Source organism: Chenopodium quinoa, unplaced genomic scaffold (genome assembly GCF_001683475.1).
Source record: "Chenopodium quinoa cultivar QQ74 unplaced genomic scaffold, ASM168347v1, whole genome shotgun sequence".
In the NCBI taxonomy this organism is placed as follows: domain Eukaryota; kingdom Viridiplantae; phylum Streptophyta; class Magnoliopsida; order Caryophyllales; family Amaranthaceae; genus Chenopodium; species Chenopodium quinoa.
In genome coordinates, this window is record NW_018744301.1 from 5,216,404 (window position 1) to 5,238,650 (window position 22,247).

The 22,247-nt window shown below is 39.1% G+C and overlaps 1 protein-coding gene across 1 annotated transcript; it reads right to left on the reverse strand.

Annotated features, from left to right (window-relative positions):
• Nucleotides 1-725: 725 nt before the first annotated feature.
• LOC110695464 lies at nt 726-2,356 on the reverse strand. Its single transcript, XM_021872693.1, has 2 exons — nt 1,811-2,356; nt 726-1,691 (listed from the first exon to the last, which is right to left on the reverse strand). Exons 1-2 carry the CDS (start codon nt 2,354-2,356, stop codon nt 726-728), a joined length of 1,512 nt encoding a protein of 503 aa, XP_021728385.1.
• Nucleotides 2,357-22,247: the final 19,891 nt, after the last annotated feature.

Consider the following 22,247-nt stretch of genomic DNA (forward strand, 5'->3'; position numbering starts at 1 on the left):
CTTCTAAAAGCAAATGTACCAAAAGGACAGGTAAAAGTGGTTTTATCTTGATCTTCAGGGGCAATGGGTACTTGTGTGAAACCTGAATAACCATCCAGAAAACAGAAGAAAGATTTTCCAGCAAGTTTTTCTAACATCTGATCAATAAATGGCAGAGGAAAATGGTCTTTTCTAGTAGCTTGATTAAGCTTCCTATAGTCAATACAAACTCTCCATCCATTAGAAACTCTAGTGGGGACAAATTCTCCTTTATTATTTTCGACAGCTGTTATTCCACTCTTTTTAGGTACCACATGTATAGGACTTACCCATTGAGAATCAGAAATAGGATATATCACTCCTGCATCTAACCATTTTAGAATTTCCTTTTTATCTACTTCCATCATTGAAGGATTTAATCTACGTTGAGCCTCTCTAGTTGGTTTAGCATCTTTTTCAAGAAAAATTTTATGCATGCACATGGCGGGACTAATGCCTTTTATGTCAGCTAAAGTCCATCCTAAGGCTTCCTTGTGATTTTTAAGCAAATTCAATAACTTAGTCTCTTGAGATTCATTTAAAGAACTTGAAATGATCACAGGTAGAGTCTCATTATCACCCAAATAAGCATACTTCAAATTAGAAGGAAGGGGCTTCAATTCTAATTCAGGTGGCTTAACAGTAGAAGGTATCAATTTAGGCACAATAGAAGGTAAAGATTTTTTACATCCATCACAAGCATCAGGTTAAATCACATCAGATGAAACTACAAAAGAATCAACCATTTTTGTTTCCTTAAAATCACCAAACACACCATTTTCAAATAGATTTTTACACCACTCATCAAAAACATCCTGAGCCATCCAGTCACATGCATCAAATGAATCTATAGAACTAACATTACTGATATCATTAGGGTATTTCATAGCATCAAATATGTTGAATTTAATCATTTCGCCATCAAATTCCATTGTCAAATTACCTTCATGAATATCAATTTTAGTTTTGGAAGTCTTTAGAAAAGGACGACCCAACAATAAAGGAACACTATCAGATCTATCACCCATATCAAGCACATAAAAATCAGCAGGAAAAACTAGTTCATTCACTTGAACAAGTACATCTTCCAAAACTCCCATAGGAAATGCATTAGATCTATCAGCTAATTGGATAACAACATTAGTTTTAGACAAAGGACCCACATTCAAAGTATCATATACAGATTTAGGCATGACATTAATTGAAGCACCTAAGTCTAACATGCATCTTTCAAATTTAGTGTTACCAATTTTACATGGGATAGAAAACATGCCAGGATCTTTGCATTTTGGAGGAAGTTTCTTTTGAATTACAGCAAATATGTTCTCACCCATTCTTACCTTTTCACGAGGCTTGAAGTTCCTTTTGTTAGTACAAAGTTCTTTTAGAAACTTAGCATACTTAGGTATCTGTTTAATAGCATCAAGAAGAGGGATATTCACTTCAACCTTCTTAAATGTTTCAAGTATTTCATTGTCAAGGGCCTCCTTCTTAGCTTTAGCAAATCGAGAAGGAAAAGGGGGAATATCTTTAAAACGAGAAACATCATAATTCACATCAAAATTACCCTTCTTTTCCAGTTCTTTCTCACTTTCTGTATCATGTTTTTCCTTACTCTCACCAGCTACATCATCCTTAGGTCTGACTTCTACCTCTTTCTCTATTTCTCTATTCTTTATTTAAGGTTCCTTTAACTCTTTACCGCTTCTAAGTGTTACAGCTTTAGCATGTTCATTTGTATTGGCAAGTGTTTGAGAAGGGAGCCTATTCAAAAGCTGAGATTCCAAATTACTAAGGGAAGTGCTAATTGACCTATTTGAGTATCTATGTGATGTAGGTGAGTGTCAGTTTTCTTTTGATATTGAACACCTTGACTATGAACTTGTCCAATTTGGGTAGTCAATTGTTTCACTAAATCCTCTAATGATGAACCAGATTGTTGTTGTGAATTTTGTTGAACAAATGGCCTAGTTTGATTAGAATGAGAAAATGGTGGTCTAGGTCCATACCTAAGGTTAGGGTGATCTTTCCAACCTTCATTATAAGTATTAGAAAAAGGGTCATATTTCCTTTGAGATTGACCAGGAAAACCTCCTAAGGCATTAACATCTTCACTTTGTAAAGTAGGACATTCATCAGTAGCATGAGAAAAATCAGAACAAACACCACATACTCTAGCTGTAGACTCATTACCAGGAACAATTTTAGACACTAAGGTGGTTAAAGCAGCAATTTGTTGAGCATTTTCTTGTAATTGATTTTTAATTCCACTTAAGTCCACATCATTAACTCTTTTAACATCATTTCTACTGCCAAATTGTTGAGTATTTTGAGCCATATTAGAAATTAACTTTCTAGCTTCTGTTGTAGTTTTATCTACTAATGCCCCCCCCCCCCACTTGATGCATCTATCATACCTCTCTCATTAGGTAACAACCCCTCATAAAAATATTGAATTAACAATTGCTCACTTATTTGGTGTTGGGGACAAGATGAACAAATTCTGTTAAAACGTTGCCAATACTCATATAAAGATTCGTTATTATTTTGTCTAATTCCACAAGTTTCCTTCCTAATAGAACCAATACGACTCGCAGGAAAGAATCTTTCAAGAAAAACTTTTTCCATTTCTGCCCAAGAATTAATAGAACTAGGTGAAAGTTGCTCATATAGCCACTCTTTGGCAGGATCTTGCAAAGAAAAAGGAAAAGCATGCAATCTAATATGTTCTTGTTCTACGCCTTCTGGATTCATGGAAGAACATACAACCTTAAATTCTTTTAAGTGTCTATAAGGATTCTCACCTGCGTTCCCATAGAATTTAGGGAGAAGATTAAGGAAACCTGAATTCAGCTTTAGAGGATTCTCTAGCTCTGGAAAGACAATGCACAGAGGGTCTTCTCCTGTTCTCGGTGCTCCCAATTCCTTCAGTGTTCGTTCTTCCATGTTCTTGTATTCAATCGGTAATGGATCTTCTATTTCAAGTTCTGGTTCAGCACTGAAAATGTGAAGCAGCTTCTCTGGTTCAGCCTCGTTTAGGAAGCCTACGTATGCTTTAATGTGCTGAAGTCTAGCTTCTTTATCGTACGCGTACATACACCTATAAAGAAAAACAGAAATTAATGGAAAGATGAGCTTGAAATTTTAGTGTAGAAATGTAGAGTTCAATAATCACCTTCTAGTCAGAACTTAGCAGCTTATAACTAGGCAGGATTTATAGCTTTAACAGATACGCTGTAATGAGATCAATTACTTAGACATGCATTTTAGATTTCATGTAGCTAAATTTCCAATAGCAAATCAACATCAGGCAAGCTAAAGAATTATCCGAACCTAGCTTGGCAGACCAAGACATTATGCAATCCCATTAAATCAGTTGTCATATATATATTCTGCTTAGTTTTTACTCAAAAAGATATGAAACTAGTACACACTGGTCTTCCTGAATGTAGGAGTAGGCATACTAATACTCATGCATTGTCAAATTCAACATATAAAGCTAACTGATTGTCAATCTTATTAAGCCAGATTAGTTATAAACTACTTTTACTTCTGATTTTGAGATTATAATAGCACAAAAGAAGCTTATATTTGGACACTAACTCGTTAAATTTTACTACTAAAACACTTTATAGCATACATAATTCAACTTCTTTTACAGTTTTTTTTTTATCAAAATTCTCATAAGAGATTAAAACTTGCAAAGATATGTAATTGGAACAAGAATCATTTTGAGCAGTCTAAGCAAAACATGAACTAAACATGAATCACAAATATATAATTTGAGTTAATTCAGATGCACTTGAAGCAAAACAATCCTAACAGAACAAATTTTTCCTTAATACTATTTTGCATCTAAAATATACTCTACCAACAGTTTTAACTACTGTCAATCAGTTCATTTCAGAGTTTTTATAACTCAACTTAACCATTTATCTCTTGACCTTTAATAGCAATAAAATAGTGACAAATCTATTCAGCAATGCTACTAAAATTAGTGTTCATTATCTGACTAACCCACAGTTAGGCACGAAATCATATATATGCAAGCACGTTAATAGCAAATCAATATAAGTCAACTTAATTCGAGAGTGACTTTGAGCTACCTCAACTACTTAATCCTACCAAATCTTATAAAGATCATTAGAAAGTAAAATGTTCAGTATATTCCACTAATACTTTATTAATTGCAAGGATGACTTAACTAGTGAAGTGTTCAGTACATACCACTCTTAAGTTATATGTAAGAGCCTAGTGTAGGACAATAGTGGCTTATTAGTTACTTAATTCCTGAACAGAAACTCAATGTAAGATAATATCTAATGACAACTCCTAGTAACTGTTTTAATTTCCACTACCATATCATTAGTTGTGATCAGATTAATACCATAGTTAAATTATCATAAGGAGAACAAACATATGTGTGCAAAAATAAAAGTATTATGCAACTTGAAATATACTTATCCTGCACCCATGCACCAAAATATTAAGAGAGTTAATCAATAATCATTACTTGCAAAAATTTGTCCAAGAAACAAGCAATGCACTAATTACTACTCCTCTACATACCGTTTCCAAATAGGTTGGGCTAAATTAAGAATTAAACGAAAGTGTACCCAACCTCACCTAATGTATGTTTATTTTGGCTTTAAACGAAATTAACAACTAATGAAGAAAATTGACACACTTGAAGGCATGAACATGATGTTAAACAAAAGTATATGAAAAGCAGACATTACTTCTAAAAATTGATCATGTATAAAAGATTTTATATGAGTGGAACAGAGTAACTAACATCTCTAACAGTAAGCATGAAGGCTATAATTAGCTAATTCATTCTCCGTATATAAGTAACAACTTATCACACAGATATATAATTAGAAATACAGATTAAATCTTGATTTTAAGAGTTAAAATTTATCTCCCCGGCAACGGCGCCAAAATTTGATACGTGTCGTTTACCGTATAAAATTAAATATTTATTTTCCTAACTTAACCTTCAAAAATATTAACAACTAGTAAAAGGGTAAGAAAGGGTCAATCCCACGAGGAGACTTTTAACTCTTTAATCAAGGTTTAACTAGATATATTACGGAAACTTACATACTATACATTTATTCACATATGTACATATAATGGGGGGGTTTGTTTTAGATAATACTAAACTAATAAAACTAATACGGAACTAAACTAATAAACTACTATTGACGACACAACTAACCAATTCCACTTCGGCACTACTCATACTAAACTATTGATAACAACAATTGACCGACTCTACAAAATACTCAATTTAACGATTAGACTAATCGTAGAGACTATAGTAACAAAGACTCCCTATCTCCCTTACTTGAAACCAAATTTGGACTAAGCTGAAATTGACTCTAAACCGATCTAATTAACACAAATATTTCGCAACTTGTATGAGTTAGATACGGAAGCATTAACAACTATGAGACCTCATTAGTCCTAATTAAACTAATCACATAAATGCTTAGAATAATTAGATTGAAAATGCCCTCTGATTTAAACCAAACCATAATCGCAGACTTGATAAAAATTAGATACTACTTCACTATATAATTCAAACTAAGACAAATCATATAGATAGCAATAATTCACAACTAATAACATGATAGATAACAATCAATGTCAAATTTCAAATTTAATAATCAAGAACGAGCAAATTTCAAATACCCATTAAATCGAAAAAATAATACTATCAAGAATCAATTATAATATCAATAATCCAATAAAAGTACTTCATCAATTTAGCAAAGAACATCAAATAAATCAGTAGTATTGAACAAATAATTTCAGAAGAAGACTTATAAAATATACTCTGAAGAACACCCGAATAAACCCGGCTTCGACCCCGCGATTCACCTTCGTTCTTGTTCTACCTTGGATTCGAGACTAAGCTTCCCTACAATGGCTATCTTCTCTTCACCAATTGCCCAATTACGGACTCACTCGAACTCTCGTACTCTTTGTATAATTATTGGCTAAGTTGTGTGTCCTCTAAGATGATTGTTTTGGGGTTTTTATAGCCAAAAACAACGGCCTCCCATGATTTTCTAGGTTGGAAAGATAAAATTTAAGATGGAAATTCATCTTCTATTTGCTTGAATTTCGGATAATATTGTTGAAGATGAACCTTAAGATTTTGGGGTATCTTTGGTTTTCACGCTCCTTTCTTTACTTTATTTGTTGCTGCTTTCTTATCTTTGCTTTCTTATTGTTTAATGTTGCTAAGTCACGTGCCTTTTTCTTCTTCCCCTTTTTTTTATATTTGCTAGTCTGCTTTGCTATTGGGCTCGTAATGCTTGCGAATATTTTTCTTCCTACCAAAAACACACAACATAAAATTAAGTATCAATTATTATAAAAATAACTATAAAATAAAATAATGAATAAAATAAAATCTAAAATAATAAAAGTAAATAAAATCATAAAATAACCAATATAAAGCGGTCATTGGACTAATATTAGGGACTAAAATTATAGTATATTATGCATTTATCACTTATCCCCTTCGGGAGATTGATAAATAATTTCAGCGCCACATTCGGTCGCTGTTGCACTACCATCTAGAAACACCTTCAAGATCTGGTCTCCGGCCAGTTGTAAATCTGCCCATGTCATCTCAGCCAAGAAATCAGCAATGGATTGCCCCTTTATGGCTTTTCTGGGTTCGAACGTGATGTCAAAACCCCTTAGCTCTAAGGCCCACTTAAGCATGCGGCCACTAGCTTTTAAAGCTGCAACCGAATTCTTGAGTGGTAGATCATTATAAACCACTATTGAATGTGCCAGGAAATACGGCCGCAACTTTTTAGATGCCATGTACAGCGCCAGCCCAAATTTTTTAACAGGAGGGTACCTAAGCTCGACACTGTGTAGCACGTGGCTAAAAAAGTAGAGTGGGATCTGGTTGCTGTCCCGTTCAACAAGAAGAACGACACTTAAGAAATGCTCTGAGATAGCAAGGTAGATGTACAACTTCTCATCCTTGAGTGGACAGACAAGCTGAGGCAATGTATGTAGATGAATTTTTAACTGTACGAATGCTTCCTCTGCCTCCTACATCCACTCAAACATAGCTTTCTTTTTTATGGTCTGAAAAAAGTATCGGCATTTGTCTCCTGATCATTCCAAAAACCGACCAAGTGCTGCCAAATAGCCGGTCAGTCTTTGCACTTCTTTGATTGTTCTTGGAGACTTCATGTCCAAGACAGCTTGAATTTTTTCAAGGTTAGCCTCAATTCCACGTTGATCAATTAAAAATCCGAGAAATTTACCAGACTCAACACCAAAGACACATTTCTTCGGGTTTAACATCATCTTATACCGCCTAAGTTCGGTAAATGTTTCTCGTAGATCCTTCAGATGGTCGGCCGGCTCTTTTGACTTCACAATTATGTCGTCAATGTAAGCCTCCATATTCCGGCTAAGTTGATCTCTAAAGACCGTGTTGACAAGTCGCTGAATGTTGCAGGTGCATTTTTTAGGCCGAACGACATTACCATGTAACAATACAGCCCCTACTCAGTTACAAATGCGGTCTTTTCTTGATCTTCTTCCCATAGAGGAATTTGATGGAAACCGGATTATGCGTCCATAATTTTCATGAGGGCATTCCCGGCCGTAGAGTCAACCAAACGGTCAATATTTGGCAAGGGAAAGCTATCCTTAGGACATGCCTTGTTCAAATCGGTATAGTCAACGCACATTCTCCAAGTTACATTCGGCTTCTTCACAAGTACTACATTAGCCACCCAATTAGGGTAATAGTATTGCCGAATGAAACTGGCGTCCAGCAGCTTTCTCACCTCAGTTGCGGCCGCCTGCTTCCTCTCTTCTCCATGATATCTTTTCTTCTGGCGGGCAAGTTTAACGGCTGGATTCACAGCCAACTTATGCACGGTCAGTTTAGGTCTTATACTTGGCATTTCACTAACTTCAAAGGAAAAAAGTCCTTGAATTATCTCAATATCTTAACCAGCTCATCTCTAAGCAGACCTAAAGTTTTAGTGCTGACACTGACCGTCTGACCTGGTTGATCGTGTTGGGGTTTGGTGAGTCCGACTCACCGCGGAAACAACCCCGACCCAAGGAACCACTCGTAATTAACAAAACCATAAAGCATATATAAATAAACACAAGAAAAGGAAGAACGAATCATACCCTTGAAGTGAGCTTCGCCCTCTCAAAACGGGCTCTTACTTGAAAGCCTTGAGCACCGCAAATGCCGTGCCTCCAACGGTATCCACCCACAAAGGATGAACATGACTTTTTAGGTCCGCTACCTTGGAGTTAGGAAGGTCCGACTAAAACCCAAGTGTTAATGGAGTTTAAGAGTTTTTCCAAAATATGGAATGCTCTTTCTAACTCCTACTCAAGCACTTTACTCCAAATCCCAAGGTTGGTATTTATAGAGGAAAGTATGAGTGGGAATTTCTATCCCATCAATGTGGGATCATGAAATTCAACAAATTAATTTAAAGCTAAATTAAATTAAAATTGCAAACTAATAATAAATCTACAAGTGGCATTACCATGTGAAATGGGTTAGTGAGGACCACATGGAGAGTAGGGGACCATACTTGCTCCCCACTCAATACTCTCCTTGTGCCACATGTCCTTACCCACTTGCTCCCATATTCCTCAAGCTTCCTCATAGTGACCGGCCCTATGGCCCAGCCACGAGCCCAGCCCGAGCCCAGCCCCGCACCAAGATGCGGGCTGCTTCTGTGCGCGCAAGCCACGCACTTGGTGCGGGCTTGCTGCTGTGCGTGGCTGCTAGTGCGTGCGCTGCTAGCACGCCTAGCTTGCGGCAGCTAGCTGCTGCACGCACCACGTGCACGCAGGTGCTAGCTGCTGCTGTGCGTGGCTGCTAGCACGCACCTAGCCAGCCATGCTAGGCTCGGCTTGGTGCGCTTGCTAGACACCTATGCTTGGACATTTTTGCCCCTAGCATTCGGATGCTCGGGGCACTCCGATGCTAGGGGTATTTTGGGAATATGGTCGATTTATTATTATTTTGCGCGTCTCGTCTTTTTATTATTTTTGACTCGACTTCTGATGATCGGTTTCGACACTCCAAGCTCGAATTACCGACGTCTAAATATTTAACACTCGGGCGACGAATTAATTTCTTCCGAATTAATTCGTCGAGTCGGTTCGTATATTTTGCTTGGGTGTGACCCGAAGGGTTCATTCAAGATTAAGCTGTAATATTAATTATATTAATATTACTAATCGGAAGCGGCCTCCACCTAGGCATTCCGATCACTTGACCTTATTGAATATATTAGCTTTCTAATAATTTTGAACCCGCTATCAGAATAATACAGTTGTTCGAAGGACGCCATTCCTTTCAATCTCCCACTTGTCCTTCCGGACAAGTGTGCATTTAGTGTATAGCCCCTTTCCTATGTCTCTTTATGTCTCTTCATGAACTACAGAGTAAGAATACTCGTCATCTCTGTTACGTCCAGAAGTGTTTCTCGAAATCCAAGTTTGACTGTCAATAAGCAGATGATTTCTAAAATCCATCTGAGCACGGCCATGCATTTTCACAGTCTCGCTCTTCGAGAGGCCTTGTAAACAACAAGACATGTTCCCTATTGTTAGAAGGGGGACATTTCCAGTCTTGTAATGTAGCTTCTCTTACTAAGAGGACCTAGCCGCCCGATATCTGTCGTTATAATCCCCAGTTACGGCAGACGTTTGGCGGATACCAAAGCGGACTAGTACTCAAACAAGAGACCTCCCACTACTCATGGTCAAGGAAAAGAGTTCCGATAGTAATAATGAGAAAAATACTTATGACGATTTTAAATCTCTAAAAGTATTCTCATAGGTCGATCCAGTATGGTTCTAAACCAATACCTGTGCAAATGATTTATATCCTCATAGCACAAGAAACGGTGCTATAAATCATACTACACACTAATCTCTAATGGTCATTAATCGTCCACAAAAAATATGACCTTGATTAGGGATAATTTTCGATTAAAAATTCAATGTTCACTTAATAAGTGTTTCTTTATCCAAGCCATTGAATTGATACCCTATTTTGAATAGTTATTAAAATCCAATGGACTCATTATTTAATTCTAAACCACAATTAAATAGAGACGGAGTGAATTAAATTGCATGAAAAATTTTAATTACTCCAAAAACTGAATGGTTCATCATAGTGCTTTACATTAACATTGTCCAAAATTTAATTAAAACACTATAATATGGAAATCAAAGCCAGTTCGCGACATGCTTGATTCCCATTGCCTCAATGTGTTTGTGGTGCTTCACTTGAGACAAGGGTTTAGTAAGTGGATCGGCTACATTGTCATCCGTTCCCACTTTGCAAATTCTGATTTCACCCTCTGTCTTCCATTCTCGAATCATGTGAAATCGCCTCTTGACATGTTTGACCTTATGATGTTCTCGTGGCTCTCTAGCCTGAGCAATAGCTCCATTGTTGTCACAATGGAGGTCTATTGGACCCTTGATAGAGGGTATAACACCAAGTTCATTAATGAACTTGCAAATCCAAGCTGCCTCCTTGGCTGCCTCAGACGCTGCCAAGTACTCGGCTTCAGTTGTAGAATCAGCGGTTGTGCTTTGCTTTGCACTCTTCCAACTAAACGCTCCTCATTGAGACAGAATATGTATCCGGATTGTGACTTGGAGTCGTTTCTGTCTGTCTGGAAGCTTGCGTCGGTATATCCCTCAACAACCAATTCATCTTTACCCCCATAGACAAGGAATTTATCCTTGTTCCTTTTCAGGTACTTCAGAATATTCTTGGCCGCAGTCCAATGCGCCTCTCCTGGGTCTGATTGGTATCGGCTTGTAGCACTCAAGGCATACGATACATCCGGCCTAGTACATATCATGGCATACATGACCGATCCAATAAGCGAAGCATATGGAATACGACTCATCCTTTCTCGCTCATCAGGTGTCTTTGGACACTGCTTCTTGCTTAAGGTTATGCCATGTGACATGGGTAGGTGCCCTCTCTTGGCTCCTTCCATTTGGAATCGAGCTAGTACCTTATCGATGTAAGTACTTTGACTCATTCCTATCATCCTCTTTGATCTATCCCTATAGATCTTGATGCCTAGTATGTACTGAGCCTCTCCCAAGTCTTTCATTGAAAAACATTTCCCGAGCCAAGCCTTTACAGACTCTAACAACGTAATGCTATTTCCAATGAGCAAAATGTCATCGACATATAAGACTAGGAAGGCGATGTCACTCCCACTGAACTTCTTGTAAACACAAGACTCATCTGGATTCTTGATAAAACCAAACTTACTAATGGCTTCATCAAATCGCAGATTCCAACTTCTGCTTGCTTGCTTTAATCCATAAATGGACTTCTTAAGCTTGCATACCTTCTTAGGATTGTTCTGGTCAACAAAACCTTCAGGTTGTGTCATCTACACAGTTTCTTCCAAAATTCCATTGAGGAAGGCGGTTTTGACGTTCATCTGCCATATTTCATAATTGTAATATGCAGCAATCGCTAGAAGAATTCGAACGGACTTAAGCATAGCTACTGGAGAAAAGGTTTCATCATAATCAACGCCGTGAATTTGCCTGTAACTTTTTGCTACCATCCTTGCTTTGTAAATGAATACATTTCCATCTTTGTCGGTTTTCATCTTGAAAATCCATTTACATCTGATAGGTGTGTAACCTACGGGTAAATCAACCAAGTCTCATACTTGATTTTCAAACATGGAATCCATTTCGGATTTCATGGCCTCTTGCCATTTTGCAGAGTCGGGGCTCGTCATAGCTTGCTTTTAGGTTGCCGGCTCATCTCCATCCACTACTAGGATGTCCTGATCTTTGGTTAATACAAAACTGAGATATCTGTCAGGTTGAGATCTTGGCCGAGTTGACCTACGTAGGGTAATGGACTGAGCATTTGCAATGTCGGTTTGACTTTGCATATTTTGACTTTGATCAATGTCAACAGATGCTTCGTGAGCACTTTGATTGTCAACTTGTCCTTGTTGCTCGTCCTCTCGAACTTTGTCGAGTTAGATTTTCCTCCTACTTGTCATTTTGGAGAGATTCTCCTTCTCCAAAAAGACACCATCATGAGCAACAAACACTTTGTTCTCGGATTTGTTGTAGAAGTAATACCCTTTGGTTTCTTTTGGATAACCCACAAAGTAAACCTTGTCAGATTTCGGATGAAGTTTGTCATAAATGAGTTTCTTGACATATGCTTTGCATCCTCAAATCTTAAGAAAAAACAACCTTGGAGGTTTATTTGTCCATAATTCATATGGAGTCTTTTCCACTGCCTTTGACGGAGCACGATTCAGTGTAAGTGCCGCAGTTAAAAGTGCATGTCCCCAGAAAGAGATTAGAAGTTCACTAAGACCCATAGTAGATTGGACCATGTCTAACAGGGTTTGATTCCTCCTTTCAAATAATCCATTCCATTGAGGAGTTCCCGGAGGTGTCAACTCTGAAAGTATTTCATGTTCTTTCAGATGGTCATCGAATTTTTGGCTCAAATATTCGTCACCTTGATCCGATCGAAGCGCTTTGATTTTCTTGCCGAGTTGGTTTTCAACTTCGTTCTGAAATTCCTTGAATTTATCAAACGATTAAGATTTGTGCGACATTAGATAGACATAACCATATCTACTATAGTCGTCCGTGAAGGTTATGAAATACCGATAACCACTCCTTGTGGGTGTACTCATTGGCCCACATACATCGGTGTGTATTAGTCCCAACAAGTCACCGGCCCTTTCTCCCAACTTGGAGAATGGTTGCTTTATCATCTTGCCTAATAAAAATCCTTCGCAATTCTCAAAGGATTCTAAATCAAATGAGTCAAGAATACCTTCTTGAAGAAGCTTCTTGATGCGTTTGATGTTAATGTGGCCAAAACGACACTGCCACAAGTAAGTTTGACTAGACGGTGTAGTCTTAGCTTTCTTTGCATTGGTATCAAACATTTTGTCTAAAAACACGTGAAAGTGTCATTCCATAAATATATTCAAGACATCAAAACAAAAGTTTTGGTTGATGAAAACGACGTCCAACGTCGGAAATACATAAAAAGTATGGTGCATAAAACTAAATAAGTTCTACTTCTTTAGACAAAACATGAGATTACAAGTTTTCTTGTACAGATCACCTTCATCCTACTTGTGTACTCATTTCCACATGAAAAAGCACCGCTCACTTGGTTCCTGAAAAAGGAGTGTATTGTGAGTCAATTTTCCGGTATCTAATAACTTTTAAAATTACTTATATTCAAGTTTTTAAGATGATACCTGAGGTTGAGGTTACTTTTCCTTTCGCCTCATCATCCAGATACTTGTTGCATTCTCTTTTGTAGTGTCTGGGGATACCAAAATAGACGCAGCGCATCTTCCTCTTGTCTGTGAACTCCTTCTTCCTTAGTCTAAGGGCAAAGTTAGCCTTCTTGCAAGAATAGGTCTTTTGGAGCTCTTGGCTGACTTCCCTTAAGGACAGTGTATCCCTATTGGCGGTGAGACGCATTTTAAGCCCCACATATCCCGAGTGAAGAGAGCTAAGAAGCATGTGAGTCGATTGCTCGTCTTCCACTTGTATGCCAATTAGCTCCAGATGGTTGAATAGCCTTGTCATGTTAATTACATGAGCTTCAAAGTGGCATTCCGGGCCTAAGTCTCGCATTGTAGACTTTTCCCCACACCTCTTGTATTTCTTTCGAGAGACAACCATCTTGCGGTGGCTTGATCCTCATTTTGGAGAGTGACCTAGTCACATCCTCCACGTGACCATCATAATTGCCCCTAGCACTTTTGGTGACCCTCAAATTGACTACATCCTCAAGAGCTTTGAGCATCATGTCCGGAAAATATCCGGAAAAAATCTCCTTCCATTGAACCGGGATGGAGTTTTCCATGAGTTTCGAAACTCTCTTGCAATCCATGCTCCATTCTTCATGAGCTTCATCACTCATGATCCCTTTCGAGTAGAAACTGGGGATCGAAGTGTCCAAGATATGCTCTAGGTAGCAATTTTTGAGTGTCTTTCGGAGTTCATCTTCCCATTCCTTAAAGTTCACCAAATTGAGCAAAAATGGTAACTTTTCGGGAAGTTCCGGGTACATAAGGTCGTTGTCATTAGTTGAAGACATGATTCTACAATTGAAAGAATTTTAATGAAAAACCATTCAAAATTACTTAAATAAGATTGAATTTTATTCATGCAAATTTTCAATACTTATTTAGCGTCTTATTTACACGTAAAATTGTCCCTATTTTGTGAAAATAAGGCGATTCCAAGATCCGAAGAAACAAAGAGTGGTTAAGCATGCTTTGGCTTGTCTTAATACTCAATCTTCTAGGGTAAGCATTGCCTTGATAATGGCTCTAAGCCACTCCTGGTTAGACAATCGCCGCATCTAATGCATCTTTGACGATGTATCTCTTTTGCCACGGTATGTGAGTACTCCTCACACATACCGATGAGTTAAACCAAAACCAACATGCACACCTGGTGTGCCTTATGAGCCTTGGAGAAGTGATGACACCTCCCTTTGGCGTAGCCTACCATCACCCTCGTTCGGTTGGTAAGTGTTGTTTTGGAAAGCCAAGTTTGACTAAATATTATTAGGGACCTAGGATTTCTATGTTGGTTGATTTAAGTGAACTTAACTAATCATCGCAACATAAACAAAAACCTAAACATGCATCTAACAAATAATTCACATGTATATATAAGCATAAAATATAAAGCGGAATTATAGATGCATATTGGCAACTAGCATGACCACTTGAATTCTTCAAATCTTCAAAACGTCTTCATTTGCAATTCAAGGCTTTGTCTTCCAAGATACGCCGTCTTCAAGACTTAACCAAACTATGCAAATACTAGTGTCTACGACTAGGAATAATCTAAATATTAAGGTAAAAAAATACTTAATGGTGCGTAGACCCATTTAGATTTACAAAAATACATAACGGCACGTAGTCCGTATTTTCTATCCTAATCGGGTCCCACTAGTTGCCATTTCATAAAACCTGTGAGGGAGAATATATATTCCATTCATCCATTCACTATTTGTGAATGGCCCATGCAATTTACAATATCAAACAAGTAAAATGCATTTAAACAACACGCGTACTAATAACTAATCTAGGTGGTTAATCCGATTAACACGCATAATTAAAACTAGTCAAAGTTGTTTAACCGATTATGTAATTTGACGTCATTAATTAATTGAAGCTCCCACTAAATTCCGCATTTCCCTTAATTAATCCAATTAATTAAGTCGGTAGCACCCAAACTTGTCAAAAAAAAATTTTGCCAATGCCGCTCAAAACCGAGGCCTAGCCTCCCAAAATTTTAATTAAAATAAATAAAACGGCAAAATAAGCAATATTAAGCCAACCGCATTTCAAGTGGCTTTCGCTTTAAGCGTTTTGCCAAGGAAACTCGAATAATCGCGGCTCATGCAAACCAAGCGTACTACGGATATTCACCTCACCGCACCAAGCATATGCACACACAAAAAAAACTCCACACACACGGCCCGCGGCAAGCAGCCATGGACTGCTGCCACTGCCGCACGCACGCGCACGCACAGCCATGGCTGCTGGTGCGTGGCTGCTGCGGCCGTGTGCTGCTGCTGCGGCTAGCCAAGGGTGGTTCTTTGCCTCGTTTTGCGTGCCATGGATTCGGGATTTGATCCCATTTCGGGAGACATAATTAATTAATTCTAAATTAATTTTAAAACTAACTCAATGAGCAAAAAAAAAAATTTTAAACAAGTCTAACTTAATAAAATTTCAAAGTGCAAATAACCAAAATAATTCCAAGAACCATTCTTAATTAAATTGGTTTAGCTTGGTGCAATAACAAAGTTGAGGCAATTTCTCACTTTTAATTTAATCAATTTAAATTAAACTTGAGAATTTGACAAAGTAAGGGGAAGTTGGAAAAATATGAACTTTAATGTTCAAATGAAAATTCCAACATCTAAATTTTGTGAATCCTTGAAAATTATATCTTCCAACATGAAGATAACCAAATTTCTATCACAAAAATTGAAACTTTATGTTTTCAATCAACTCTAAATGATTAAAACAACAAAGTTTAACACAAAATAACATGGAATTTAGTGGTTTTTAAAGTTTCAATCACTTATCACAAATAAAGATTGAATCTTTAACACTTAGGAAGCCTCAAAACAAAAATTTTCACACTAAAAAGTAATTAGTTTGCAATTATGTGAAAATAAATCAACCTTTAAGCATCAAATACTACCAAGTAAGTGTGCTTTAAGGTGTCTCAAAAATGCAGAAAATAATGCAAATAATCAACCACATAATCAACAAGTTATGCCATTAATTTCAAGGTTAGAAAAGACTTAAAACTTTTTGTCAAAAACGAAAAATCCCTCGAAAAAGGCATTTCTGGTTAGAATTTGGCTAAAATCACAGTCCCTTTTCCACCCAAAATTCACTATTTTTGGGCGAAAATCTGGGTTCTGGGCCAAATTCAACATTAAAAACGGAATTAAAATAAATAAAACCGAGCTACTAATCTAATTAGCAACTTAAACCAAAAAAATAAGTCAAAATAAACCTTGAAAAACATGATTATAAAAATAAACGAGCGGGGCTCCGATACCGCTGTTGCGGTTTTGGTGAGTCAGACTCACCGCGGAAACAACCCCGACCCAAGGAACCACTCGTAATTAATAAAAACATAAAGCATAAATAAATAAATACAAGAATGGGAATAACGAATCATACCCTTGAAGCGAGCTTCGCCCTCTCAAAACGGGCTCTTACTTGAAAGCCTTGAGTACCGCAAATGTCGTGCCTCCAACAGTATCCACCCACAAAGGACGAACACGACTTTTTACGTCCGCTACCTTGGAGTTAGGAAGGTCCGACCAAAACCCAAGTGTTAACGGAGTTTAAGAGTTTTTCCAAAATATGGAATGCTCTTTCTAACTCCCACTCAATCACTTTACTCCAAATCCCAAGGTTGGTATTTATAGAGGAAAGTATGAGTGGGAATTTCTATCCCATCAACGTGGGATCATGAAATTCCACAAATTAATTTAAAGCTAAATTAAATTAAAATTGCAAACTAATAATAAATCTACAAGTGGCATTTCCATGTGAAATGGGTTGGTGAGGTCCACATGGAGAGTATGGGACCATACTTGCTCCCCACTCAATACTCTCCTTGTGCCACATGTCCTTACCCACTTGCTCCCATATTCCTCAAGCTTCCCCATAGTGATCGGCCCTATGGCCCAGCCACGAGCCCAGCCCCGCACCAAGATGCGGGCTGCTGCTGTGCGCGCAAGCCACGCACTTGGTTCGGGCTTGCTGCTGTGCGTGGCTGCTAGTGCGTGCGCTGCTAGCACGCCTAGCTTGCGGCAGCTAGCTGCTGCACGCACCACGTGCATGCGACTACTAGCTGCTGCTGTGCATAACTGCTAGCACGGTGCGCTAGCACGCACCTAGCCAGCCATGCTAGGCTCGGCTAGGTGCGCTTGCTAGACACCTATGCTTGGACATTTTTGCCCCTAGCATTCGGATGCTCGGGACACTCCGATGCTAGGGGTATTTTGGGAATATGGTCGATTTATTATTATTTTGCGTGTCTCGTCTTTTTATTATTTTATACTCGACTTCCGACGATCGGTTTCGACGCTCCAAGCTCTAATTACTAACGTCTAAATATTTAACACTCGGGCGACGAAATAATTTCTTCCTAATTAATTCGTCGAGTCTGTTCGTATATTTTTCTTGGGTGTGACCCGAAGGGTTCAGTCAAGATTAAGCTGCAATATTAATTATATTAATATTACTGATCGGAAGCGGCCTCCACCAAGGCATTCCGATCACTTGACCTTACTGAATATATTAGCTTTCTAATAATTCTGAACCCGCTATCAGAATAATACACTTGTTCGAAGGACACCATTCCTTTCAGATCGGGGTCAAGCACTACATCTTGTTGGTTACCGGCCGGCTGGGGTCTTAGTTCGTCGGGCCGGCCGACAGCCATTAGTTGCTATGCTTGGTCGGCCATGACCTGCTTTCGCTTTTGGCCGACCTGGTATGCTTGGAGTGGGGGTTCTTCCCCTTACAACTCGGACGGCTTTCCATGTCCGCGAATCGTTCGCTTAACAGCTATCTGGTTACACTCTTTTGCCATTTTCTGACTTCCTTGAATCGAACCAATCTTTCCATCCGATCATTCAAACTTTAACAGCATTAAATGAGGGACGATCACAACCTTTGCAGCATTTAGGGTGGGACGGCCGAGTATGACTAGGAATTGAACGACCACTAGGAATCAAACGAACATGTCCCTCCCTTCTCCTTTCTGCCCGAATCGGACTGGCAAATCTATCTATCCGACTGGGTGAATGAAGTTTCCCCCAAATCCTACCAAGGGATGAGTGATGTCCTTCAGGGCATCTTCTGGGAACTTTAAATTTTTTAGGGCGCCCAGACTGATAATATCGGATGCGGCCCACCTTTAAATTAGCTATCTTCATAATGACTACCATTGGGTCATTGTGCAGGGCTTTAACTCCCCCCGGTCAGCTTAAGACACAATTACCTCGGGGAAGGGTTCAACCTTAACAGCGTCCGCCTGCATCACCTTTCTCAAATTCTAGGCGGTCTGCTTAATTCCCTTCATGGTGGGGCCGCCTGAGGCAAATCCCCCGGATATCATAGCCACAAAGCTCGAATCGGTACTGTTCCCATCATCTTTATCATTTTTCTTCTTTTTCTCGGACATGTTGCTTGTCCGTGTATATGTGAACTTGGACTTCATCACATAAGAGTTCAGCATGCCCTTCTCAGCTAACTTGTCCAACAATCTCTTCAAAATTGATGCAATTGTTCGTGTCATGTCCCACGTCCTTGTGGTAATGACAGTACTTGTTCTTGTTCCCTTACTGAGCCAGGCCTCTTAGCGGCCGGGGCTTTTCAAATTCAAATTTATCTTTGATTTCCATCAGGATGGAGTAACAGTCCTTGTTAAACTCATACTGGGGCTCGTATGTCTTGACCTTCTTAGATTTCTGCTGCTGGCTGTCGGCTACCCAGACTTCTTTCCTTTTGTTTCCATCATTCTTTTTTCCAACCAAGTCTTGCTTAATAGATTGTTTCTTCTCAGCTCCTTCGTATGTCTGAATCTTTTTCCTTACCAGGTCAAACTTAAAACCATTATGCCTTAGTCCCCGGAGAAATTCAGAGTAAGCCATTTCATTCGGCAGATTATGAATTTGGGATTTTTCTTAGTTAAATATCTGGATATACGACCGTAGGCCCTTATTTGTTCCTTGGACAATTGTCGCCAAATTAAGACTTGTCTTTCGAGGTGGTATGTAGTAAGAGAAATTTCCCACGAACAACAAACTAAGAGTAGTAAAGAAATTGATACAGCCGCCTAGAAGGCTATTGAACCAATCCTACGCCACACCCTTTAAAGTGGCTGGGAAGCATTTGCACCAGGTAGCATCATCTACACTTTGCAAGTACATCAGGTTTTTGTACGAGGTGATATGTTCCTCGGGGTTGCCCGTGCCATCATAGGCTCCCACGAGTACACTTTTCACCTTCGGCAGCTGAGGAGCAGTTAAAATATCCTGCGAAAATGAAGGTGGTTTATCTTCAAGAGTCAGTAATCGCATCTTCCAATCAATTGGCTGAGGTTGCACAGGCTGTCCGGCTAAATAGGGAGTCTAGCCGAACGTCTGACCGAACGGCCCATATTGTCCGAAGACTTTGGGGCTCGGCTGTAGAATGCCGTTAAGACCCTGAGGGGGCTGATACTGAGGCGATTACAAAGGAATGGGGGTTTGAGTTCGCACAGCTTAACTCTTGCAGGAGATGGCCGAATTGCTATGCTAGGAAAAAGAGTTGTTGGAAAATTCATCCGGCATTGTGGGAGTTGAGGTCGTGTCCGAGTAAGCGGCACGTTCCCGCTGCTTATGCCGGAGGTAGTCCCTCTCATCGTACCATCATCTAGACGGATATGTCTCCTCTCTTCGATGCCGTCTACTCCTCCTGCCAGTCGACTGGGTTTTCGCCAACAGATCAGAGAAGTTTGTTGAGTGTGACCTTCAGAGAGGCTATGGTAACAAGAGGATCATCGGCCTCTTGAAATGAGGCGGTCAGCAGATCGCTGGTAAGGATTGTAGGGACTATGTCCTCTACATGGTCGTCCCCGCCTGGATGAGGGCCGGGATTAGGTGTCTAACCATCTATTGCCATAACAGACGAGTATCCCCACATACGGCGCCAAATGTTTCGGGTGTTTTTTGGAATTCCTCGGATACTGGTCACCCTCTTCGGGCAATGAGACTGGGACACCTGCAAAAAGAATGAATATTCCTTTACCGGAATATTCGACTTTGACGATCAAGTTAGAGATCTGAAACAGAAGAGGCTAGAAAGAGAAAGTAGAGAGAAGTTGGAGCTATTTAATGCTCTTTCTTGTAATGTCGTAATCAACCCCCCCCCCCATCATAAATGATTGGGGTATATATAGGGGTGGGAGTTTGTTCCCCTTTTGGGTTTGTACCCTGAAATTCTGTGATGTGATTGGCTGCGCAATCACGCGATGCCACATGTAATATGGGGGCGCCGTTTTGCGGCTTTCGTGAATATCTTTCGGGATTTAGGCCATGATGTAATAAGGCCTTTTTAATGCTGATTTCAAGGGCACTATATGCCTTGGACACGCGACATCTTCCATAGTGACATGTGTCACCCTTTGATTAGGTCACGAGTCGCTACGGGATTGGTCCACGTACATGGAATATTTTTACCCTAAACAACAAGAGCACAGACCAAAGCAGATTTTAACTGCTCAAAATCAATCAAGGGCTTACTAATAACTGCATAGCCTTTTACAAACTTTCTATTGTTATCTTCTAATCCCATAAAGCTTTTGAGATCTTTCACTGAAGATGGTGTAGGCCAAGAACTGATTGCATTGACTTCACTAGGATCTGTTTCAACCCCTCTGCCAGAATTACAGTGATCCATGTACTCCACCCTAGATGTGACAAAAGAACATTAGCTCAGCTTTGCATAGAGGGATTTCTGAACCATAAGTTGAAAAACTGCAGATAGATGGTCCTAATGCTCTGATAAAGTCTTGTTGTACACTAAAAAATCATTAAAAAAAACACCAAGACACACTTTCTCAAAAGTGGTTGAAAGACAACATTCATCCAACTCTAAAAGGAAGATGGAGCATTGGTCAAATTAAAAGACATGACTAAGAACTCATAATGCCCTTGATAAGTTCTAAAATAAGTTTTAAAGAAATTAGAAGGGTGAATACTAAGTTGGTGATATCCAGCTCTCAAGTCTTGCTTGCTGAATACCATTGTACCAGATAACCTATCAATAAGTTCATCTAGTACAGGAATAGGAAATTTATGCTTGATAATCATTTTATCTAACTCTCTATAGTCCACACATAGTCTCCATATACAATCTTTCTTGGCTACCAATACCACAAGTGAAGCAAAAGGGCTGGAACTAGTTTAAATAACTTTATTGTTCAACATCTCATGAACAAGTTATTCAATAACATCTTTCTGTTTGAGGGGGTATCTGTAAGGTCTTATATTGACTTCAGTAATTCTAACTTCTAAATTGATCTTATGATCAAACACTCCTGTACTTTGGGTTAGTGTTTTTGGTTCCTCAAAAACCACAACATATTCTCTTTTTAAGGCTTCTAATTCCATATGTTCCTCACTGTCGGGGGATAGTTGGAACAGGCAATTAAAATTAGGGACATCATTAATATCAGTCACCTATAACAAGAAAATTTGAGCTACCCCACTCATCATTCTCACTGCAGCCCCCTCCTTAAATATCTTCAATTTCTGAGAAGGCATACCTCTTACTTTCACCTCATCTTGCTCTACATTGAATTTCATAGTGATTTGAGTATTTATACCTCGCCAAGTGGGCCAATGTGACTGTGACACGTGTCACTCTACGAGGCGTCCATATGGACAGCCCAGATGCTGACACATGTCATGTAGATATGGCACTTGGGAAATTCGCTCTTCAAGGCCCAAATCCCTAGGTGCGCCCCAAAACGGTGTTGCCCTAATTCCTAGGTCATCAAACCCTACGACAGGGCACTCTTTTCTAGGGCCCTATAAATAGGGAGATTCCCCTAATTAT